Consider the following 23,670-nt stretch of genomic DNA (forward strand, 5'->3'; position numbering starts at 1 on the left):
TGATCTAAAAATAATGGAAGTTTTACATACAGATTGTAATGCTTTTTAAACACTACAATATACCTGTTTTTATTAGAGATAAGGAGATGGTTAGATGATCACAAGGCAAGGAATTGTGTCTAAATATGAAGTTTTTATGATAAAACAAAGTTTAATGTATACTTACCTGGCAGGTATATATATAGCTATATTCTCTGTTCCACCTGGCAGAAATTTTCAAATCTCGCGGCAAACGCTAGTAACCTATTAGTAGTTCAGGCAACCACCACCCCGTTACCATGGTGCTAGCGCCAGGAACCATTCCCACTTAAGCCAGATTTTCTCTGAACCCTGTCTCCTGAGGGGAGGAGGGTGGGCATTTAATTATATATACCTGCCAGGTAAGTATACATTAAACTTTGTTTTATCATAAAAACTTCATTTTAATGTATGACACTGGCAGGTATATATATAGCTGATTGACACATTTGGGGGTGGGTCAAAGACAGCAACATTATTAGAGTACAAATAATTAATATTATTACTTTACTCTAGGTTCCTTACCTGCTAAGGTAGCTGACTTCATAGGTCCTGCCTCTAAGCCTGCTTAAACCTTAGGAGCTCTCAACTAGGAAGTGTCCTGTATGTTGAAGAAGCTAAAAACCGGGTCTGACAACTGGGCGTGACCAATGTGTTGACAGAACCCCAAAGCCCTCTTATGCCACGGCATTTAAGCTAGGAATTGATCATTCACCTGAACTACACACACACCACACAAAGAAAACTACTAAAAAGACTGACAAAAGTAACAACACTTTTCTCAGACGACCATCAAACAACAACCACCATCACCTGATAAAATTACCTAGCTTAAAAGAAGGTTATGGGGTGGTAACTCCTTTGCCCAATACTGTACCAGAGGACACGTATGGACCTAGCGTCTGACAATTATCAAAGGTTGTCTTAATATCTCTGAGATAATGAGACGCAAACACTGAATTCGTCCTCCAAAACGTAGTCTCAATAATCTCTTTGAGGGCTAAATTCTTCTTAAATGCCAATGAAGTCGCTACTGCCCTGACTTCATGAGCCTTCACTTTCAAAATTCCGAAGCTCTGTTCTTGGCACAGCATATGAGCTTCTCTAATCAATTCTCTCATAAAGAAAGCTAGAGCATTCTTTGTCATGGGCCTACTGGGGTCTTTGACTGAACACCAAAGAGAATCAGAAGTCCCTCTGATATCTCTTGTTCTTTCAATATAAAAGCGTAAAGCTCTCACTGGGCAGAGAATTCTTTCTTGCTCATGCCCCACTAAATCAGAAAGACCCAAGACATCAAAGGATCTTGGCCAAGGATTAGCAGGGTTCTCATTCTTAGCCAAAAAACCTTCCTGGAACGAACACACTGCGTTGCCATGTCTCCATCCCACTGTCTTCGATATGGCCTGAAGCTCACTAGCTCTTTTAGCCGTTGCCAAGGCGACTAAAAAGATAGCTTTCTTTGAAACATCTCTTAGAGAGGCTTTATCTAAGGGTTCGAATTTTCTAGAGGTTAGATGCCTCAAGACGACATCCAGATTCCAAGCAGGTGGCCTGCATTGGGGCTGCTTCTTGGTACCAAATGATCTAACAAGATCTCTAAGGTCCAAATTATTAGAGATATCCAAACCTCTGTGTCTGAACACAGAGGCCAACATACTCTTATAACCCTTGATTGTAGAAATCGACAATCCTAACTCCTTCCTTAAATACAGGAGGAAGTCTGCGATTTGGATCACTGAGGTACTGGATGAAGGCACCTTCCTCTTCTTACACCACTTCCGGAAATTCTCCCACTTCGACTGATACATATTAATTGTGGAGGTTCTTCTGGCTCTAGCCAATGCACTGGCCACCTCTCTAGAATATCCCCTCGCTCTGACAAAGACTTTCGATAGTCTGAATGCAGTCAGACCCAGAGCGAGGGTATTCTTGTGAAACCTGTCAAAGTGGGGTTGTCTGAGTAAATCTACTCTTAGAGGAAGAGTTCTTAATGTATCCACTGTCCATTCCAGTACCTCTGTGAACCAACTTTGGGTCGGCCAATACGGAGCTATTAGGGTCATCCTCGTTCCTTGACTCTCTCTGAACTTTTTCATAACTTTCCCCAATACCTTGAATGGAGGAAAAGCGTACACGTCTAGGCCTGTCCAATCCATCAGGAAGGCATCCACTGCCACTGCTTCCTGGTCTGGAACTGGAGAGCAATATGTTGGTAGTCTTTTTGTTTTGGCTGTCGCAAAAAGATCCACTACCGGACAGCCCCACAATTTCCACAGGCTCTGACATACCTCTAGGTACAACGTCCATTCTGTCGGAAGAAGTTGTCCTTTCCTGCTCAACAGGTCCGCTCTGACATTCTTCTCCCCCTGGATGAACCTGGTGAGCAGAAAAACATTTTCCTTTTCCGCCCAAAGTAGAACTTCCTTCGCCAGCATGAAAAGGGGAAAAGAATGAGTCCCTCCTTGTTTGCGGATGTATGCCAGAGCCGTGGTGTTGTCCGAGTTGATCTGCACTGTCTTGTCGCGTACCAACTCCCTGAAATACTTCAAGGCCAAGAAAATCGCCATCAGTTCCTTCCTGTTTATGTGCAAACTTGCTTCTTCCTCGTTCCAAAGCCCCGACACCTCTTGAGGGCCTAATGTCGCTCCCCAACCTGCGTCCGACGCGTCAGAGAACAAGATGAGGTCTGGGTTCTTCTGCTGGAGCGACATCCCCTCTGCTAACCTGCCTGGAGTTAGCCACCGACTTAATTCCTCCTTCACCTTGGAAGGAATTTGAAACTGGAAGGAATCCGGTTGCGATTTTCTTGGCCATGCTTCTTTCAGGAAAAACTGTAGAGGTCTCATGTGCAGTCTTCCTAGAGAAATGAACCTCTCTAGCAAAGAGAACGTGCCCAGTAAACTCATCCACTCTCTTGCCGAGCATCGGTCTTTCTCTAGAAAGTCCTGCACCTTCCGAATGCATAGGGCTTGCCTTTCGGGGGATGGAAAAACCCGAAAAGTCGCTGACGATATCTGAATCCCCAAATAGACTATCTGTTGATTGGGATTCAGCTGAGACTTTCCCAGGTTCACCAAAAGACCCAATTTTTTTGCTAAATCTAACGTTTGTTTCAGGTCCTCCAGACATTGACTTCTCGATTGGGATCTTATCAGCCAGTCGTCCAAGTAAAAAGAAACTCTGATCCCTAGTAAGTGTAACCATCTTGCTACGTTGGACATCATCCTCGTGAACACTTGGGGGGCTGTGCAAAGACCGAAGCACAGGGCCTTGAACTGAAAGACCCTGTTCTGGATCACGAACCTTAGATACTTCCTGCTTCCTGGATGAATCGGAATATGAAAGTACGCGTCTTGTAGATCCAGGGTAACATCCAGTCCCCTGGACGTACCGCTGCCAGTACTGACTCGTTCGTCTCCATGGTGAATTTGGTTTTCTCCACGAACACGTTTAGTTGACTTACGTCCAGCACTGGCCTCCAACCTCCCGAGGATTTCGCAACCAGGAACAGCCGATTGTAAAACCCCGGAGATTCGTGATCCAGAACAGGTTCTATAGCTCCTTTCTCTAGCATGGAAGAGACTTGATCTCACAGTGCCTTTTCCTTCACTAAATCGTTGTAATGTGCCCCTAGGGCTCTCGGCGATGTTGCGAGAGGAGGTTTCCTTAAGAAGGGAATTTTGTAACCTTCCCGAGCTACCTTGATGGACCAGGGATCTGCATTCATGTTTTGCCAAACTTCCCAAAATTCTTGAAGTCTGGCTCCTACTGCTATCTGGAGGACTGTGTTCTCATTGCTTAGAGGTGGTCTTGGCTCCTCTTTTAGCGGGTACTCTCTTGCCTCTAAATGCAGGTCGAGCGAAAGTTCTGCCTCGAAAGGGCTGTTGAGAAGGCCTAGATTCCTTTGGAGTCTTCTTAACCAACTTGGACGGCAAAAACTTCCTTACTGAAGAAGAGAGGAGATCCTGAGTAGCCTTCTGAGATAGAGCCAGAGCTATATCCCTAATAACCTCCGAAGGGAACAGCTGGTTCGAAAGGGGAGAAAACATCAACTCCGATTTCTGAGAGTTGGAAACTCCTTTCGAAGTAAAAGAGCACAAAAGCGACCTCTTTTTCAGTACTCCTGCTGCGAATAATGAAGCAAGTTCATTCGCTCCATCTCTCAGCGCCTTGTCCATGCAGGACATAATACTCTTAGCCACTTCCGTATCTTGAGAATTCTCGTCTTCTAAAGTGTTCGTCAATGCTCCCAAAGACCAATTGAGGAAATTGAAGACCTCGAAAGTCCTAAAAATCCCTTTAAAAAGGTGATCAAATTCGGAAGAAGTCCACCAGATCTTGGCAGAATGCAACGCCTGTCTGCGCGAGCTGTCCACTATACTGGAGAAATCCCCCTGGGAGGAGGCACGTACTCCCAGGCCAAGACTTTCTCCAGTAGCGTACCACACTCCCGACTTCGATGCTATCTTGGCTGGGGGAAAAGCGAAAGAAGATTTCCCTGCTTCCTTCTTCTCCTTCAGCCAATTATTCACTCGTTGAAGAGCCTTCTTTGCTGAAATCGAGAGAGTCATCTTAAGGAATGAGGACTTCTTGGGAGTCTTAGTCTTCGAAAACTGCGACAGGGGAGATAAAGGAGCCGTAGGCTGGAATTCCCCTTCAAAAATCGAAAGTAGACAGGAAGTGAGGATCTTATAATCCGAAGAAGGTTCCACATTCTTCTCCTCAACAAAGTCTAAATCTTCTTCTGCTGAAGAAATGTCCTGTAAATCACTATCGTCCTGACGCCTTGCAGACGGATTAACGTCCTGCCGCCTGCGTCCTGCATCCAACGAAGTATCGGTGTCCTGCCGTCTGCGTCCTGTGTCCATCGTAGATACATCCGCTTCCTGCCGCCTGCATCCTGCGTCCACAACAAGAGGCTCAACGTCCTGCCGCTTGCGTCCTGCTTCCACAGATACGATCTTCTTCTTCCTGCGTCCTGAAACACTACCCGATCGTCCGTCCTCGAAGTGCCAGTGCGTCCTATATCCTCGGCCACCGAAGAACGAGAGAGAGAATGCAAATTCTTGTCTTCTGTCTTCTTGGAAGACTTCACGGGAAGCAAATCGTCCTTATGCCTCGAAGACCCTTGCAAAGGAGAATCCCACGAATTAACGAGAACTGCTAGCTTTGACTGCATTTCTCTTAAGAAGTCCTTAGTGCTATCTTCCTGATGGGCAGAACGCAAAGGAGGAGGATGACGAGAAGGACTGTGACGTAAGGGAGAGCGATCTTGAACTCTACCCGAAGGAGAGAGACGAGGAGAAGACAAGCAAGAGGACGGAGGAGAGTCTCTTGCCGAAATCCAGGAACACAATGGCCGTACTAGTCCTCTTTAGAACGAACGATCTTCTTCCTCTTGATCGGAACTGCATCCCCGTCTTCCGAGGAGGAAAAAACCTCCGGACTACTCCAAGCATCTCGATCTTGAGAAAGTCTATCCTGAGCGGTCGATGTCCTGAAAGTCCTCTTGAGGGGGCGAGACACTACCGAATACCGACGTTCCCGTTCTGATGTCGAACCATCAGAGGACGCACACTTCCCAGTTATGCCTTTCCTGTGGCGAACTGCAACAGCCTGGGACTTAACAACAGGACTGTCCGAAGGGACGCCTGACCATGACAAAACCTCTCTCGCCTCCCTTCGACTGTCGACATGCCTTCTCCCTTGGGTCTGGGAGCTTGACAGAGGTCTAGGTCTAGGAGCACGAGAGAGACGATCAGACGCCCCCTCCACTACACTTTCACTCACATCAAAAGCACTGACTTTATCTGTAAGACGCTGTATCTGGTCACCCATGGATGCAAGGGCAGCGAACACTTTCACAATCTGAGTATCCTTTGCCTCCTCCGATACAGCAGCGGGCGCAGGAGATACCTGGGGAGAAGGTTCTACCATCTCTACATTAGAAGGAGCTGGAGAGGAAACACATTCACTCCTTTTACTAGAAGTATTAGACCTCTCACTACGAGAAACAGATCTCCTCACTCGATCTTTCTCTAACCTTTCAACATATTTCATAAGTATCTTCCACTCCTTCTCTGTCAAATTCTCACACTCAACACACCTACTCTCCCAAGTACACACAATCTCTCTACATTTCTTGCAAACTGTGTGAGGGTCGACCGAAGCTTTCGGCAACCTCACCTTGCACCCCTCTTTCACACAAACTCTAAACATACTACCAGTGTCTGACATATCCAAAGAACAATCCAAAGCGAATGCCAAGCCAACGTTTCCAAGTACAATACCAAAAATCCGTGAAAAGTCAGCAACAAGAACGAAAATCCTAGCAGGGAACCACCAACAATGTTGCCGGTTCGGCTGGCAGAGAAAATCTGGCTTAAGTGGGAATGGTTCCTGGCGCTAGCGCCACAGTAACGGGGTGGTGGTTGCCTGAACTACTAATAGGTTACTAGCGTTGGCTGCGAGATTTGAAAATTTCTGCCAGATGGAACAGAGAATATAGCTATATATATACCTGCCAGGTAAGTGTCATACATTAAAATATAATGGAGATAAACTTTTGCAAAAATTATTATGATTTTCTGCTTAAAGTTTAGGGTTGTCATACCCTATTGAAATTCCTCAACATATTCATTACAAACATTTGTCAGGTTTTCCAAGACTTGATTGCAAGCTAAATGAATTCTCCACAAACTCAAAGTTTGTACAACATAAGGCAAGTAACGATGTGGTTAAAATAAACCATGTGTAAACCAAAATTCATTTTTACTCTCACACTGACAGACAGCTTTTTGGAATTCCTCTCCTCCAAAATAACATAACATTAAAAACTTACCAAGCCATTTAACATTTCTTGCACCAACAACCCCAGGTACAACTACACGCACGGGAAATCCATGATCACGTGGGATGGGTTCTCCATTCATCTCGTATGCAAGAATAACATCCCCTTGAGGATCTAATGCCTTTTCAATCTGAATACTGGAGCCGTATGGCATACTTGCAGGATCAGTATCCAAACCTTCAAACTGTAAAAGACATGTTATAAACTCATCCTAGTGTCTCACCAAAAATAATTCTAGAAATTCTCTATAGAGCCATATCATACTAAATTACAGCTACACTACAAGCCTCTTCTTCTCACTTATACCTAATAATTACTCATTTGATGAAACTGTCAACTTCAAAGCTTAGGAGTTAATCACATTCCTTCAAAGTAGTGAAGTTATCAGGCCTAGGCAAAAGTAGTAACAGGTTTGTTTGTAATGTGTGTTTGTGTATAAAAATAAATTGAAAATAATTTTATAGGAAAATAATTTTATAGTTCATTGATAATACCAAACCTGTTAATTTTACAAGTGTTGCCCTCTGATTGTTACATATCTGAAGTGTGCAGAAAGATATGACGATTTATTGATTATGTAATTGCGGTGAGGCAGGGGGATCTCAGTCCAAGTAGGAAGAAAGACCTTAACTATTGTTTAACTGTAGCTCCTTTGTATGTTAACTCATTAACATACAAAGGAGCTACAGTTAAACAATATGATATTTTTATTTTAAGATAAATTTTTAAATATACTTACCTGGCAGTTATATACATAGCTATATTCTCTGACGTCATGACGTCACGACAGACTTTTCGAAACTCGCGGCAATCGCCGACCGTCGGTCAGGTGATCGTTACCTGTACGCCCTCTAGATAGTTACCTGGAAACCCCAGATTTTCTCGCCCTCTAGTCTCTTGAGGGGAGGTGGGCGGGTTTCTAATTGTATATAACTGCCAGGTAAGTATACTTAAAAATTTATCTTAAAATAAAAATATCATTTTTAAATATGTAACTGACCTAGCAGTTATATACATAGCTGATTGACACCTTTGGAGGAGGGTCAGAGACAGCAACATCGTTGTAAGGTAACTACTTGATAGGTAACTAAAGATTCTTACCTGCTAAGGAAGCTGACTTGACGAGTACTGCCTCTTTAGTCTGCTCTCCTTAGGAGCTCCAGCTAAGGGATGTGACCTGTGCAGCTGATGAGCTCAAAGGGGTTTGTCGACGGGACGTGACCTCTATGCGACAAAACCACCTATGCCCTTGACATGAGCTAAAACAGGCAAAGACCACCTAACCATCCAATCCTTGCATACAAGAGATTGAAAAAACACACATATACACTAAACTGTTGAAGGTTTCCCTTTACCTTCAACAGACAACCATAAAAATAACATCAAGGGTCTAACATGTAGGATTAGAGGTATCAACTCCTTCACCCAAACACCTCCAGTGGCTACAAACGGTCCAAGGGTTCTGCAGTCTTCATATACCGTTTCTATTTGTTTCAGATAAAAAGAAGAAAATACGGAGCTGCTCCAGTATGTCGCGTCTAAAATGGCTTTAAGGGACTGATTCTTTCTAAACGCCATTGACGTCGAGACTGCTCGCACTACCTTTAAAGCCTTGTAAAGTGTTTCATTGCACTCCGTGTGAGCTTCTTGAATCACACTTCTAATAAAGAAGGCTAAAGCGTTCTTTGACATAGGCCTTTTGGGATCTTTAACGGAACACCATAAGTTGTCAAAAGTCAAAAGTCCCTCTAACGTCCTTGCACCTGTGCAGATAACACTGTAATGCTCTTACCGGACAAAGAGTCCTTTCACGTTCCTGACCTGCAAAATCTCCAAGGCTGGGAATCGTAAATGACCTAGGCCAAGGATTGGATGGAGTTTCATTCTTGGCTAAGAAACCTAAAGTGGTAGAACAAACCGCTTTAGATGTACTAATTCCTACTCTTTTGTCCATAGCTTGAATCTCGCTTACTCTCCTTGCAGTAGCGAGAGCGACTAGAAAAAGAGTCTTCCTGGTTAAATTCCTGAACGAGCTCTCCTGGATCGGCTCAAACTTGTCAGACATTAAAAACCTTAGTACTACGTCCAGATTCCATCCTGGTAGTTGTTCACTCTTTTGTTTCGTAGTATCAAAAGATCTAATTAAGTCGTGAAGATCTTGATTCCTAGACAAGTCCAGTCCTCTATGTCTAAAGACTGATGCCAGCATGCTCCTGTATCCCTTAATTGTAGTAGTAGTGGCTAGACCTACTTAAAGTTTTAAGTGAAGAAGGAAGTCTGCGATCTGGCTCACAGATGTGTTGGACGAGGACACCTTCTTCTCCTTACACCAGTTTCTAAATATCTCCCACTTCGACTGGTAGACGTTGATGGTCGAAGCCCTTCTTGATCTGGCGATAGCTTTAGCTGCCTCTCCCGAAAAGCCTCTAGCTCTAAGGAGCTTTTCGACAGTCGAAAGGCAGTTAGCTGAAGAGCGCGGGTATTCCTGTGATACCGTTTGAAGTGGGGCTGTCTGAGCAGATCTGGAAGCAACGGAAGGGTTCTTGGAACTTCCACTAGCCACTGCAACATCTCTGCGAACCAGTCTCGCGTCGGCCAGTACTGGGCTATCAGGGTCATTCTGGTTCCTTCGGACTGCGCGAACTTCTTTAATACTTTGTTTATCACTTTGAAGGGAGGGAAGGCGTACAGATCCAGTCCTTCCCAGTTCATGAGGAACGTGTCTACTGCTACCGCTTGTGGATCCGGCACCGGTGAGCAGAACGTCTGCATCCTCCTTGTCTTGTTGGTTGCAAACAAGTCTATGGAAGGTTGCCCCCATAACCTCCATAGCAATTCGCATACCTCTAACTTGAGAGTCCATTCTGTTGGCAGGACCTGATTTTTCCGGCTCAAGAGGTCCGCTATGACATTTAATTCTCCTTGTACAAATCTCGTTTGGAGGACGATATTTCTGTCCTTTGCCCATAGCAACAGATTCTTGGTTGTCTCGTTTAGAGAAAAGGGGTGGGTGCCTCCTTGTTTCCTGACATACGCTAGAGCAGTCACATTGTCCATGCTTATTTCCACTACTTTGCCTGCCACACATTCCTCAAATGCCTGAAGAGCTAGAAAAGCTGCCATCAGCTCTTTCTTGTTGATAGGCCAATTTCTTTCGGTTTCGCTCCATCCTTCCCCGAATTTCCCTGTTCCCCAGAGTCCGCTCCCCAGCCTAGGTCTGATGCGTCTGAGAACAGTATTAGCTGTGGATTCAATTGTTGAAGTGAAACTCCTTCTCCCAGATTCGCTGGATCCAGCCACCACATCAAGTCTTTCTTGACCTCTGCTGAAATTGGGAAGGTGTCTGAAAGCCTTTGCTCCTTCCTTTTCCAATTTCTGTTGAGGTAAAATTGCAGAGGTCTGAGGTGCAGTCTTCCCAGTGAGACGAACTGTTCGATCGAGGAAATGGTCCCCAAAAGACTCATCCATTCCCTCACCGAACATTGTTGTCTCCCCAGGAATTGCTGCACCCGATTCAGGCATCTGTCTTGTCTCTCCTGGGAAGGAGAAGCCCGAAAATCTTGAGAGTTCATCAGAACTCCTAAATAAATGATCGAGCGAGAGGGCTCCAGGTGAGACTTTTCCAGGTTCACCACTAGCCCTAGTTCCCGTACTAGGTTCAGGGTTATTTTCATATCCTCCAGACACTGTTTCTTGGAGTTGGCCCTGAGAAGCCAATCGTCCAGATAAAGAGAAATGCGGATCCCCCCTTCGTGTAGCCATTTGGCTACATTCGCCATAATAGCTGTGAATATTTGTGGCGCTGTGCTGAGCCCGAAGCAAAGAGCCCTGAACTGGAATACTCTTCCTTCAAATAAGAACCTGAGGTACTTCCGAGAGCTTGGGTGGATGGGGACATGAAAATAAGCGTCCTGTAGGTCTAATGAGACCATCTAATCTCCCGGTCTCAACGCCGATAGCACTGATTGCGTTGTCTCCATCGTGAATTTCGTCTTCACGACGAAGGCGTTTAGAGCACTGACGTCCAGAACGGGTCTCCATCCTCCCGAGCTCTTGGGTACCAAAAACAGTCGATTGTAGAACCCCGGATTCTCTTGGGGTGAAACAGGTTCTATCGCCATTTTTAAGAGCATAAGCTCTACTTGTTCTTTTAACGCGAATCTCTTGCTGCTGTCCTTGTAATTCGCTGTTAAGTTGAGGGGATCTAAAACTATGGGAGGTTTGGCGTAAAAAGGGATCTTGTAGCCCTCCCTTAGTATCTGAAGGGTCCAGTTGTCCGCCCCTCTGTCCCTCCAGGCTTCCCAAAACAAAGAAAGCCTGGCTCCTATTTGTGTCTGAAGGACTGTCTGATCATGGCCTCCTTTTGGAAGGAAGCTTGCCACCTTTTCTGGAGGGCTTTCTAGAAGTTCCCGACGTCCCTCGGGGCTGTTTTCCTCGAAAAAACTGTTGTGGTTGCTTCTCCTCTCTCGCTCTCTTGGTCGCAAACGAAGAAGGCAAAACCCCACTGGCTGCCTTCGATATTAGGTCCTGTGTGGTCTTCTGAGTCAATGAAGTGGCAATATCTCTAATAATTTCCTGTGGAAAAAGAAATTTTGCAAAGGGGGCAAACAAAAGCTCTGCTCTTTGTACCTGTGTGACCCCTTTAGCTGTAAAGGAGCAGAGAAGGGACCTTTTCTTCACGATCACTGCCGTGAAAATCGCTGCCACTTCATTAGTTCCATCACGTAAAGCCTTGTCCATACAAGACATCACACTCAGAAGGTTAGAAATGTCCGTTGAATCCTTCTCTTCCACTTTCTTGGCGAGAGCACTCAGAGACCAGTCTAGAAAGTTCAGGACCTCAAACACTCTAAACACGCCCTTCAGTAAATGATCGAACTCTTGCATCGACCACATCACCTTCGCTGCTGTTAAGGCGTGTCTACGATTGGCATCGACGATACTGGAGAAGTCTGCCTGAGAGGAGGCAGGTACTCCCAGGCCCAGAACTTCCCCAGTCTCGTACCAAACGCTGGATTTCGAAGCCAATCTTGCAGGAGGAAAAACGAAAGCAGTTTTGCCTCACTCCTTTTTCTCTTTCATCCAGTCGTTCATCTTCGCAAGCGCTTTCTTGGCCGAAATGGAAAGAACCATCTTAGTAAAGGCAGTCTTATTCTGGGTTCTTCCACAAAGGAACTGAGACAGGGGAGAACGAGGTGCTGCGGGCTTGAAATCCGTTTCAAAAGGCTCTTGAAACAGAAGCATAAGAGTCTTATAGTCAGAAGGAGGAACTTGTTCTTACATCTCCTCTTCCGAAACTACCTCCAACATCTCCGAAGGTCTCTCTCTGTCTCGTTCCACATCGGATGATGTAGTTAAAGCCAAAGCCGGAGCGTCATTGGTCTCGATGCGTTCCTTGGCACCAGAAACCGCCGAGGCGTCATGCTTACGAGCGTCGGCGTCACGTCCTTCTCTCTCACGCGCGCTGGCGTCACGCTCTTTGCTCTTACGCGCGCTGGCGTCACGCTCTTTGCTCTTACGCGCGCTGGCGTCACGCTCTTTGCTCTTACGCGCGCTGGCGTCACGCTCGGAAGCGTCATGTCCAAATAAATCGGAAGTGCCCTGGTTGTCTCTGTTCTTCTTGGCGTTGACGCTTCGCGAAGTCTTCATCACTCCCGGGGCGTCAGACTGACGCTTGGGTTCTTGCAGCTTTTCCATAAGTACAGACAGCTGCTGTTGCATATCTTGCAGCATATTATTGGCTTCATTGTCATTCGAGGGAGAGGGTAACTCGTCAGATTCGCCCGCACGAACTGCAGCCGGAGGAGTCGATACTTCTAAGGCTTCCTGAGGACACTTGGTAGGAAGCTTCCTAGGTAAATCCTCCCAAGTCGAAGGAGGAAGAGGAGCGTGCATCGAAAGCGCTGTCATGCTCTGTTTAGCTGGCGAGGCTTCCGATGACAAAAACCTCTCCGGAGAACTCCAGTGACTGCAGCCCGGCAGTTGCTCATCTGATGAGACCTCACAAACACGAGGTAATTTCCTCTTGAGAGGACGAGAGGAAGTAGTGTCGCCATCCTCGACGCGGGGAGACGCCATCGGATGACGAACCAAACACACTCGACACGCCTTTTCTACGGCTGTCTGAAGCAATCTTGGAAGCGTCAGCAGGTTTGTTTGAGGGCACGCCCGACCGAATACTAGAGCCTCTCGCCTCCCTTAGACTTTCGACTTTACGTCTCCCATGGGTCCGGGAGCTTGTAAGAGGTCTGGGTCTAGGAGTGCGACAGGACCGATCGGACGCACCCTCCACTACACTGTCACTAACACTAAACTTATCACTTACACTGACTTTAGCACCTGCACTTAAAGCACTTACGACAGTCCAAGTGCGATTGCCCTGCTCAGTAAGAGGCAATCTGTTGTCCCATTTTTTCAAGCACCGCTTGAATACCTGCAAAGGTTGAGTCCTTCGCCCCCGACTCGGAGACAGGTTCGGGAGCTGATACTTCTACTAAATTACACTCAGAAGGAGCAGGGGAAGGAACTATGGGATTATCTACCACTTCCTGATTCATTGATGAACGGGAAAGGGAACTCTTAGTTCTTCTAATTCTATCTCTCTCGAGCTTACGGACATACTTGTCCAACTCCTTCCACTCCTTATCATCCAAAATCAAGCACTCATCACATCTATTCTCAAAAGTGCAAATTCTACCCCTACAATTCACACAAAGTGTGTGGGGATCAAGAGAACCTTTGGGAATTCTAACCCTACAACCCCCTTTACAGTAGACTCTATACACAACTCCCGAGTCCGACATTGTTAATTGAGTAATCCAAAAACAAATCCAAAATCAATCCAAGTCAACAACAGCGAAAGCCAATAAAATACTTCACCCAACGATGAAATACTCTAGCGAGTACGAAAGACCTATCGAGGAGCCCACAACAACGAAGTTGCCGGCTTGGGCGACAGAGAAAATATGGGGTTTCCATGTAACTATCTAGAGGGCGTACAGGTAACGATCACCTGACCGACGGTCGGCGATTGCCGCGAGTTTCGAAAAGTCTGTCGTGACGTCATGACGTCAGAGAATATAGCTATGTATATAACTGCCAGGTAAGTATATTTAAAAATTTATCTTAAAATAAAAATATCATATTGTTTAACTGTAGCTCCTTTGTATGTTAATGAGTTAACATACAAAGGAGCTACAGTTAAACAATAGTTAAGGTCTTTCTTCCTACTTGGACTGAGATCCCCCTGCCTCACCGCAATTACATAATCAATAAATCGTCATATCTTTCTGCACACTTCAGATATGTAACAATCAGAGGGCAACACTTGTAAAATTAACAGGTTTGGTATTATCAACGAACTATAAAATTATTTTCAATTTATTTTTATACACAAACACACATTACAAACAAACCTGTTACTACTTTTGCCTAGGCCTGATAACTTCACTACTTTGAAGGAATGTGATTAACTCCTAAGCTTTGAAGTTCACAGTTTCATCAAATGAGTGATTATTATTATTATTAAGTACAGTAGTTTAACCACATATATGAAACCACAACACCTGACTCTCACAGGGCTGGTTTAGAAGTGTTACTTAAATGGATCCAAATGAAGGAACACAAAGTATCAGTGTGGTTTCACAGCTAAGCACAAAAATAATAAGTTCAGAAACTATTGACAAAATAACTGTGGATCTTATAATCAAAACCCCACTTATCAAGTAAAATAGTATCTATCACAATACTTCAAAGAGTTAATCACTTCTGGGACACCAGACCATATACAGTAATATATTACCTGTACATGAAGTGCTGTAGTATTTTCTAAAGTCACTCCCATGTCTTTAAGTACATCACATAATCTTGCTCCACTCCACGTAGCATTCCCAATAGCAGCCTGGCCCCAACTCAGACCTTTTACAGGTTTCACCTGAAAAAATGAAGTTATATGCATTCATAAATGTGAATCTACATGGCTGTCAATTCTCCAATGCAAATTTATTCTAAGCCTAACAAATCTACTATCTTTTTTGTCCTACCCATACTCTGCTGTCACATTCTTGAACGCTGAAGAACCATAAACTTTTGTTCCAATCTTAATTTGTGATGTAACAACATGGCGACACTGCTTTAGTTGGCAACACAATATCAAAAAGTTTCTCATTTGATATAAGTATGATAACCCTCAACATCAGATTAACATAAAATCCATAGTAAATAGAGGCAAGTTTGCTAATACCAGCCAAGAGATAAAAGAGAAAAAGAAACAACTAAATCTACTAGATCAACATCAATGCAATGGGGATGGGAGGGGAGGTGACAAGATGGATATTGCCTACAGCATGCCTTGGACAACCTTTTAATTTCCATCCATTTCCTGCAGCCCCTTCCTGCCTAGTTGTCTAGCTTCTTTCCTTTACTTGCCCTTACTTTCACTTATCATTCAAAAACAAATCCTCATGACAGCTCTAAGAAACTTCACACAGACTGATTGATTCATAGACTTTTGGCATCCATGCCAAGCACTGGGGCAACTGAGGCCATTCCACCCTGAAACAGAAATTTACAGTGAAAAAGTTTGACAGGTGAAATGGGATGAAAATCTCTCAGTTGCACTATGAACCAATTGTAATGAGAGGATGGACATTAAGGTGGAAGAAAGAATATGAATGGAGTTACAGTAAAAGGAATGAGAGGGGGTTGCAGCGAGGGGCCAAAGGGATGCTGCAGAGAAGTAATGCCTAAATTGCACCGCATAAGGTGCATTGACAGCACTAGCCCCCTATGAGGAACTTCTCACAGAGCTGTCAAAAAGAATCAGAATCTGGAAAATTTTTCTAACATTTCAGGGCAATTTGCTCATCATATTTCCATGGGAACTCTGACAACAGTTTTTAATATCTTTCTAAATTTAAAGGTATCAAAGTAAATTTATGCCCTGCTCTGAGGAAGTCGCACTATCTTTCTGGATGTATAAATCTAGGCATAAATAAGGTTTAAAATTGCCCTTTCAACCCTGAGAATCAAAGAAAAAATAAAATTTTTCTGCTAACCTCTTAACAAAACACTCAAGAGAACAATTTTTTAACACCAGTATTTCACCTTTAATGGCAAGTTGTCAACTGATTATTAAATTTGGTCGTTATATTTCCACCATCCTTTTTCATAACCTTCTTCATTTCAGCACTGAAGACTTGGCTGCAATCCAACCACACTGCTATTAATACCATCACCTTTTAACCCTCACATCTGTTACTCTCCAAATATTATAATGTCCATGCTTCTTCTCCTCTGTCTCTATACTTTCATGCACAATGTACAGTGACAATGGCACTAGCTCTTACCTTCATCATCTCCGACCTGCGGTTACCAGCACACTGAATAGTGGCAGTTATGGTATGTTTCGGGTACTTTTTGATATCACTCAGCTTTATCATCTTCTCTTTATCTAACGTTTCATCCACTATTTCTAATTCGTAAGTCTTGGCATCAACTTCAGGCACTGGTAGGTGGTTCCGAACATAAAATAACTCACTGAAAGCATTATTGAAAAACTAAGTTAGAGTACAGCTGAATACAGATCAACAAAAATTATTACCTATGCAGGGAAACAACTCAAAAGCTGGCTAAATAATATAAAAGACTTTAAAATCATAAGTCAAGTTTTTTTATACAATAAATCTCTAAAACTGAGTTGACAGAATCACCGAGAATAAAGTAACTTCCATGTAGCAGAGGTGAAAAGTGTCTTTAACAGCTGGCCTGCGACTATCATTCTTACTATTGCAACTTCCAAATCTTCTCCAATATGTAAAACTCTCTCAGTTTTGCCAAAAATATATGAGAACCATCCTGTAGTAGTATAGAAGAAATTGGTTTGTGAGAATGAAAGTTCGACAGGCAGAATGAGCCATAAGGACTCAGAGCGAGATGTTACGAATGTTGAACTAATAGAGAATGAATGGGATTTGTTGTTAAGAAGAGTGGTAGCGATGTATAATGGGTCAATACATAAAAGCACAGTTATACCTCAAGTGACTATGTGATGAATTATAAGAGGTATGTGAGAGCGAGGTTGGATGAGGATGAGCGGGATGTGTGGAGACAGGTGAATGAAAGGTTAGAGTTTTGGAGTAGGCGATAAGGTGTTGAAGGAAGTGGTTAAGAAGGGCAGATTGACACACTGTAAGAGCGTGAGAAGTATGAAGGTCCATATGTAGTGAAAACAGTTTAGTTCAATTGACTGAGTTATGTGCTAGATGACAGGAATGAAGAAGAAAATGTAAGGGTAATAAGAGCACATCATAATCAGTTGAGATGGAGAGAACCACAAAAATACATATTAGAAAGTGAAGAAAGAGAAGAAGACATAATTTGGGAAGATAAACAACTAGTGTTAGTGGAACACAAGAGAAAGCTTAAAAAGAGATGTAGAAAGAGTAAGGGTACATTTACAGAGTTGTTTGCAGATACTACATGAGATGGGTGGTTTAATTTTGGGGGGTTTAAGAAGCCAGTAGGTGTGAGAAGTGAAAATACCTTTGCAATGTTGTTTGGTAGTGGTGAGAATGAGGATGTAGTAATAGATTTTGAAGGATTTGAGTGGGATGTGGAAGGAGTGAACTTGGTGAGTACAAGGAATGTGTACAACAATATGCAAGAGTTGGGTGAATTGGAAGCACCGATAAGTTGTGAAAAAGTCGGTACGTATAGTGTGTGCGAGTTCCCTCTCACTGAAAGTGTTGAGTGAATGTGAGAGTGACTGCGAGTGAGAAGGAGTTAAAAGTATACTGGAAAGTGTAAATGGGGAAATTTTGTATAGCTTAAGGCAAAGTGAGGCAGAATTAAATGATAGCTTAAGGCAAAGTGTGGCAGAATTAAATGAGAGTATGGAAGAGATGATAGCAGCCATGCCAGGTGTTGGCAAAGTTGAAACCGACGTAAGTCTCCAAAGTTGAAATGAGCTTGGTGTAAGTAATTCGGAACCAGGCTAGTGAAGTCCAATGTGGTTGGAGTAGAAGCCAGTGAACAAGAGGTAGTGTATGAGAGACCATGGACCCAAAGCCAAGGTCCATTTCTGAAGTACAGTGGGATAGTTAGAAAGGGAGTTTAGAGAAAAAAAGGAAATGAGATTTCCTTTATTTTAGTCAGGGAAGTGTGGTAGTATAGAAGAAATTGGTTTGTGTGAATGAATGCTTGATTTTTTTTTTTTAGTTATTGGGTTGATTAGGTTAGGCAATTATTAAACTGTAGTGTTTAGGATTCAGTTATTAATGTTGGTCTTTTCTTTTCTTTTTTTTCATTGCAGTACTGATATTAGTGAAGAGTACCATTCCATTTCACACAGCCCAAGTAAGATGAGAATGAGTGAGAGCTGAGGCTCCCCTTCACCTGCGCTCCACGGTGGAAGCAGAGAGAGACAGTTCTGCCAGCTGGTTGTGGTTCCTCAGCGGCGCTGAGGGAGGTCAACGATTCCACGCTATGCACCTACAGGCAGTTGGAAATAATGATTCAGGAACTGGAAAAGAACAACCAGAGGCTCTCTGCACAAGGAGCTCCTGACACAGGGAAAATCAAAAGTCCAAGCAGTATCGTTGCACAACGTATCAGTTAAGTATATCTTAGTTTTACCAGATCACTGAGCTGATTAACAGCTCTCCTAGGGCTGGCCCGAAGTATTAGATATTTTTACGTGACTAGGAACCAATTGGTTACCTAGCAACAGGACCTACAGCTTATTGTGGGATCCAAACCACATTGTATCGAGAAATGAATTTCTATCACCAGAAATAATTTCTTCTGGTTCCGCGTTGGCCAAGCCGAGAATCGAACTTCGGACCACCGGGTTGGTAGCCGAGCAAGATATGCCCTCGGCCAACATGGAACTACTACGTATTAGGATTACGGAACTGAGTTTGGATATGTAGATGGTCAGGTAATATTAAGTTAGGCTTAGTTAGAGGATAAGATAAGAATAAGTTGTGAACATGATATTGTTATTTTACAATAAAGTTTTGTACATACTTACCTGGCAGACATATACTTAGCTTACGTCTCTGACGTCACGACAGAATTCAAAACTCGCGGCAAACGCGACAGGTAGGTCAGGTGATCTACCTTACCCGCTGCTGGGAAGCGGGTGTAAGAACCAACATACCTTTCTTGCCAGATTTTTTCTCTCTTATACCTGTCTCCTGAGGGGAGGCTGGGCGGGCCATCAATCGTATATGTCTGCCAGGTAAGTATGTACAAAACTTTATTGTAAAATAACAATATCATTTTTGTACATGAACTTTCCTGTCAGACATATACTTAGCTGATTGACACCCTTGGTGGAGGGTACAAGACAGAAAATAACAAAGAAGGTAAACAACACCTGTTGTAGGATAAAAATAACCTTGGTTCTTACCTGTTTAGGCTGAAGACTTCATAGATACTGTCTATTAGTCTGCATAGCCATAAGAGCTACAGCGAGGGCGTGACCTACAGCTGAAAAGACTCTTTGGGTCTACTAACGGGACTTGATATCCGCTTACTTAGTAGAATCCAAGTCGGATCATGTCAATGGGGGTTCGCCCTCTTCTATGACAGAACCTGTCCACTACCAACGCAGGGAGCTTCAAACCAAATCCAATCACCTAACCAAACTAAAGTTATTAGTATTACGAAACGAAAAAAGATCCCTACCTGCATCATTTTTCATACAACCATATGAACTCAATTAGCAAAAACAAGGGAAAAAACTACTAAGGATATGTTCCAGCTCCCTGCCCCAGCACCGAATCCGGCGATACGTACGGGCCTAATGCGAAGCACTCGTCATACGTAATACTGACGTCTTTTAGGTAGTGGTTGGCGAATACTGAATTACATCTCCAGAATGTAGTTTTCATCAGATTCTGAAGAGACATATTCTTATTAAAGGCCAAGGAAGTGGCAATGGCTCTCACTTCATGAGCCTTGACTTTTAGGAGCTTGAAATGTTCTTCATTACAAGATCTATGTGCTTCTTTCACAAGACTTCTAATGAAGAAAGACAGCGCATTTTTCGACAATGGTCTGCTGGAGTCCTTTACAGAGCACCATAGTCTGTCCTCAATGCCCTTAAGGGTTTTCTTCTTCTGAAGGTAGTATTTTAAACTCCTAACAGGGCAAAGAGTTCTTTCAGGTTCTTCCCCTACTAGGGCAGATAATCCACGAACCTCAAAGCTCCTTGGCCAAGGATTTGAGGGGTTCTCATTCTTTGCTAAAAACGAAGGAAGGAAGGAACAAACCACGGAATCTCCTTTGAAACCTACCCTTCCTTCTAGGGCATGAATCTCACTAACCCTTTTAGCGGATGCTAAAGCCATGAGAAAGAGAGCTTTCCTCGTAAGATCTTTGAAGGAGGCTAAATGTGGTGGCTCAAACCTAGAGGACCTCAGGAAACGAAGAACCACGTCCAGATTCCAACTTGGAACTTCGTTCGAAGTTTTCTTGGAAGTTTCAAAAGATCTTAATAGATCATGCGATCTTTGTTATTCGAAAGATCTAAATTCCTATGTCTGAACACAGCAGCCAGCATGCTCCCGGTATCCTTTGATAGTAGATACTGCCAAACCGCATTTTTCTCTGAGGAAAACTAGGAAATCTGCTATCTGAGTCACAGAGGTACTGGAAGAGGAAAACTTCTGGTTCCTGCACCACCGGCGAAAGACGTCCCACTTCGACTGGTAGACTTTAAGGGTCGAAGGTCTTCTAGCTGAGGCGATAGCCTTAGCAGCTTTTGTCGAAAACCCCTTCGCTCTGACAAGACTTTTGACAGTCGAAAGCCAGTCAGATTGAGAGCGGGGAGGTTTCTGTGATACCTGTCGAAGTGGGGTTGTTTGAGCAAATCTTGTCTTTGTGGAAGTGCTCTTGGTAAGTCCACCAACCATTCCAGTACCTCTGTGAACCAATCTTGGGCGGGCCAGAACGGAGCTACTAGCGTCATTCTTGTCATCTCCGAGATAGCAAATTTCTTGAGGGTTTGTCCCAGTACTTTGAAGGGGGGAAAGGCGTAGACATCTAGACCTGTCCAATCTAGGAGAAACGCATCCACTGATACTGCTCCTGGGTCTGAGATCGGGGAGCAGTAAAGTTCGATCCTTGCGTTCCTTGCTGTTGCAAAGAGGTCGATGTGAGGTCTGCCCCATCTTCTCCACAGGTCTTGGCATACCTCTGAGTGGAGGGTCCACTCGGAAGGCAGGAGTTGATTCTTCCTGCTCAGGAGATCGGCCCTGACGTTCCTTTCTCCCTGTACGAATCTGGTGAGAAGACTGATCTTCCTTGTTTGAGACCACAGCAGAAGATCCCTTGCTGTTTCGTACAGGGAGAAGGAGTGTGTCCCCCCCTGTTTTTTGATGTACGCCAAGGCTGTTGTGTTGTCCGAATTGACCTGCACTACTGCATTTCGGACGTGGGGCTCGAAGGCTTTCAATGCCATCCAGACTGCCATCAATTCTTTCTTGTTGATGTGCCAGGACACCTGATCCCCCCTTCCAGGTGCCTGACACTTCTCTTGTCCCGAGCGTCGCTCCCCAACCTGCTTCCGACGCGTCGGAAAACAACACATGGTTGGGGTTCGGCATGTAAAGAGACATTCCTTCCACAAAACGAAGTGGGTTGTTCCACCACTGAAGGTCTCTCTTGATTCCCCTTGAGATCTTGAAGGAGAACTCCAGATCTAGGGAGAGACGCCTCCAGTTCTGGTATAGGAAGAACTGTAGAGGCCTGAGATGCAACCTTCCTAGAGAAACGAATTGCTCCAACGAGGAAAGTGTCCCCAGCAGACTCATCCACTCCCTCGCTGTGCATGCATCTTTCTCTAGGAAGGTCGTTATTTTCTCGTAGCAACGAGCTATCCTCTCTGGTGATGGAAAAGCCCGAAAAGCCAGAGAAGCTATCCGAATCCCCAGATAGATCCGCTCTTGACTGGGGATTAATTGAGACTTCTGGAAGTTCACCAGAAGTCCCAGAGAACTTGCCAATGTAAGGGTCTTTTGAAGGTCCTCCAGACATCTTTCTTGAGACTCTGCTCTGATTAGCCAGTCGTCGAGATAAAGCGACACCCTCACTCCCTCCAAATGTAGCCACTGCGCCACGTTTTTCATTAACCCCGTGAAAACTTGGGGTGCAGTCGACAGGCCGAAGCACAAGGCCTTGAATTGGAAGATGTTTCCTCCCATCATGAATCGTAGATACTTCCGTGAAGAAGGATGGATCGGCACATGAAAGTAAGCGTCCTGAAGGTCTAAAGACACCATCCAGTCCCCTGGACGAAGAGCCGCTAACACTGAGGAAGTGGTCTCCATGGCGAACTTCCTCTTTTCCACAAAGACGTTCAGGGCGCTTACATCCAAAACCGGTCTCCATCCTCCTGAGTTCTTCGGAACTAGGAATAGTCTGTTGTAAAAACCCGCAGAGCGGGGATCTTTCACTAGTTCTATAGCCTCCTTCTCTAGCATGAGATCTACTGCTAGAGAAAGGGCTTGATTCATGATGGGGTCCTTGTACTTGGCCACCAACTCCCTCGGAGTTGTCGTCAATGGTGGTCTTGACGAGAAGGGAATGAGGTATCCTTTGCTGACAATCGATAGAGACCAATTGTCTGCCCCCTTGTGGGCCCAAGACGTCGGCAAATTTCAGTAGTCTGGCACCCACTGATGTCTGGAGTCCTTGATCGCTATTTCTTCCCTCTGACTGACCTAGAGAAGGTTTTACCTCTCTTAAAAGGTCTAGTTCCTCTGGTTGAAGAACCTCTGACAGCAGGTCCTCCTCGAAAGGGCTCCTGCCTCAGAGGAGTCTCTTTCTTGGCCTTGGGTTGGAAGACAGAGCGAGTTTCCTGGCCGCCTGGGCTAACATGTCCTGAGTAGCCTTAGCTGAAAGGGCACTCGAGACATCTTGAATAATTTTCTTGGGGAACAGAAGAGGAGAGAGTTGAGCATACATAAGAGAGGCCCTTTGTGCATGTGAAACTGCCTTAGTGAGAAACGAACAGTAGAACTGACCGCTTCTTAATAACTCCAGCTCCAAACAGTGAGGAGACTTCACTCGATACATCTCTCACTGCTTTGTCCATGCAAGTGAGGACGCAGTTAAGATCTTCAGGAGACAGTGAATCAGGGGTCTGGGTCTTATTAGCCAGAACTCCTAAAGACCAATCAAGGAAGTTGAAAACTTCCAGGACTCGGAACATTCCCTTCAGTAGGTGGTCAAGTTCGTTCATCCCCCACGTAGTCTTGGCGGACAAGAGGGCGGAACGACGAGCAGAATCCACCAATGAAGAGAAGTCCGAGTCCGCATACGAAGGGAGAGCGAGGCCTAAAGGTTCGCCCGATTCGTACCAGAATCCCAATCTGCCAGTCAGTTTAGACGGAGGGAAAGAAAAAACAGTCTTCCCTTTCTCTTCCTTAGAAAGGAGCCATTCCCCAAAACCTCTAAGCGCCTTCTTCATGGAAACAGTAGGTTTCATCCTTACACAAGACGAAACCTTCGACGTCTTCGAAGTGGAGAATAAAGAAAGAGGAGAGGAGGAGCCACAGGAGAAAGGATATCTCCGAACTCTTGCAGGAGACAAATCTGTCAACCTCTTATAGGAGGAAACAGAGGAGTCTTTTGGTCCTTCTTCTTCTGAGGGATCCTGTTCTTCCTGAGCTGAAGAACCCTCATGATCCTCAGAGGCGCGACTATCCTTATAAGAGTCTCTAGAGGAAGTAAGACGTATACGTCTTGGAGACAAAGCTTCAGAAACGTGCCTACTTGCAACATCCTTCTTG

At 44.5% G+C, this 23,670-nt stretch overlaps 1 protein-coding gene across 1 annotated transcript in view; it reads right to left on the reverse strand.

Annotated features, from left to right (window-relative positions):
- Window positions 1-23,670, reverse strand: part of LOC135196895 (sulfite oxidase-like) — a gene marked incomplete in the record, with an annotated part of 66,373 nt that overhangs the window by 13,346 nt on the left and 29,357 nt on the right. The window contains 3 exon segments of the mRNA XM_064223685.1: window positions 6,863-7,055; window positions 14,673-14,804; window positions 16,219-16,408. Of these exon segments, the coding sequence (XP_064079755.1) occupies window positions 6,863-7,055; window positions 14,673-14,804; window positions 16,219-16,408 (515 nt within the window).

The sequence above is a fragment of the Macrobrachium nipponense genome, chromosome 18 (assembly GCF_015104395.2).
Source record: "Macrobrachium nipponense isolate FS-2020 chromosome 18, ASM1510439v2, whole genome shotgun sequence".
In the NCBI taxonomy this organism is placed as follows: Eukaryota; Metazoa; Arthropoda; class Malacostraca; order Decapoda; family Palaemonidae; genus Macrobrachium; species Macrobrachium nipponense.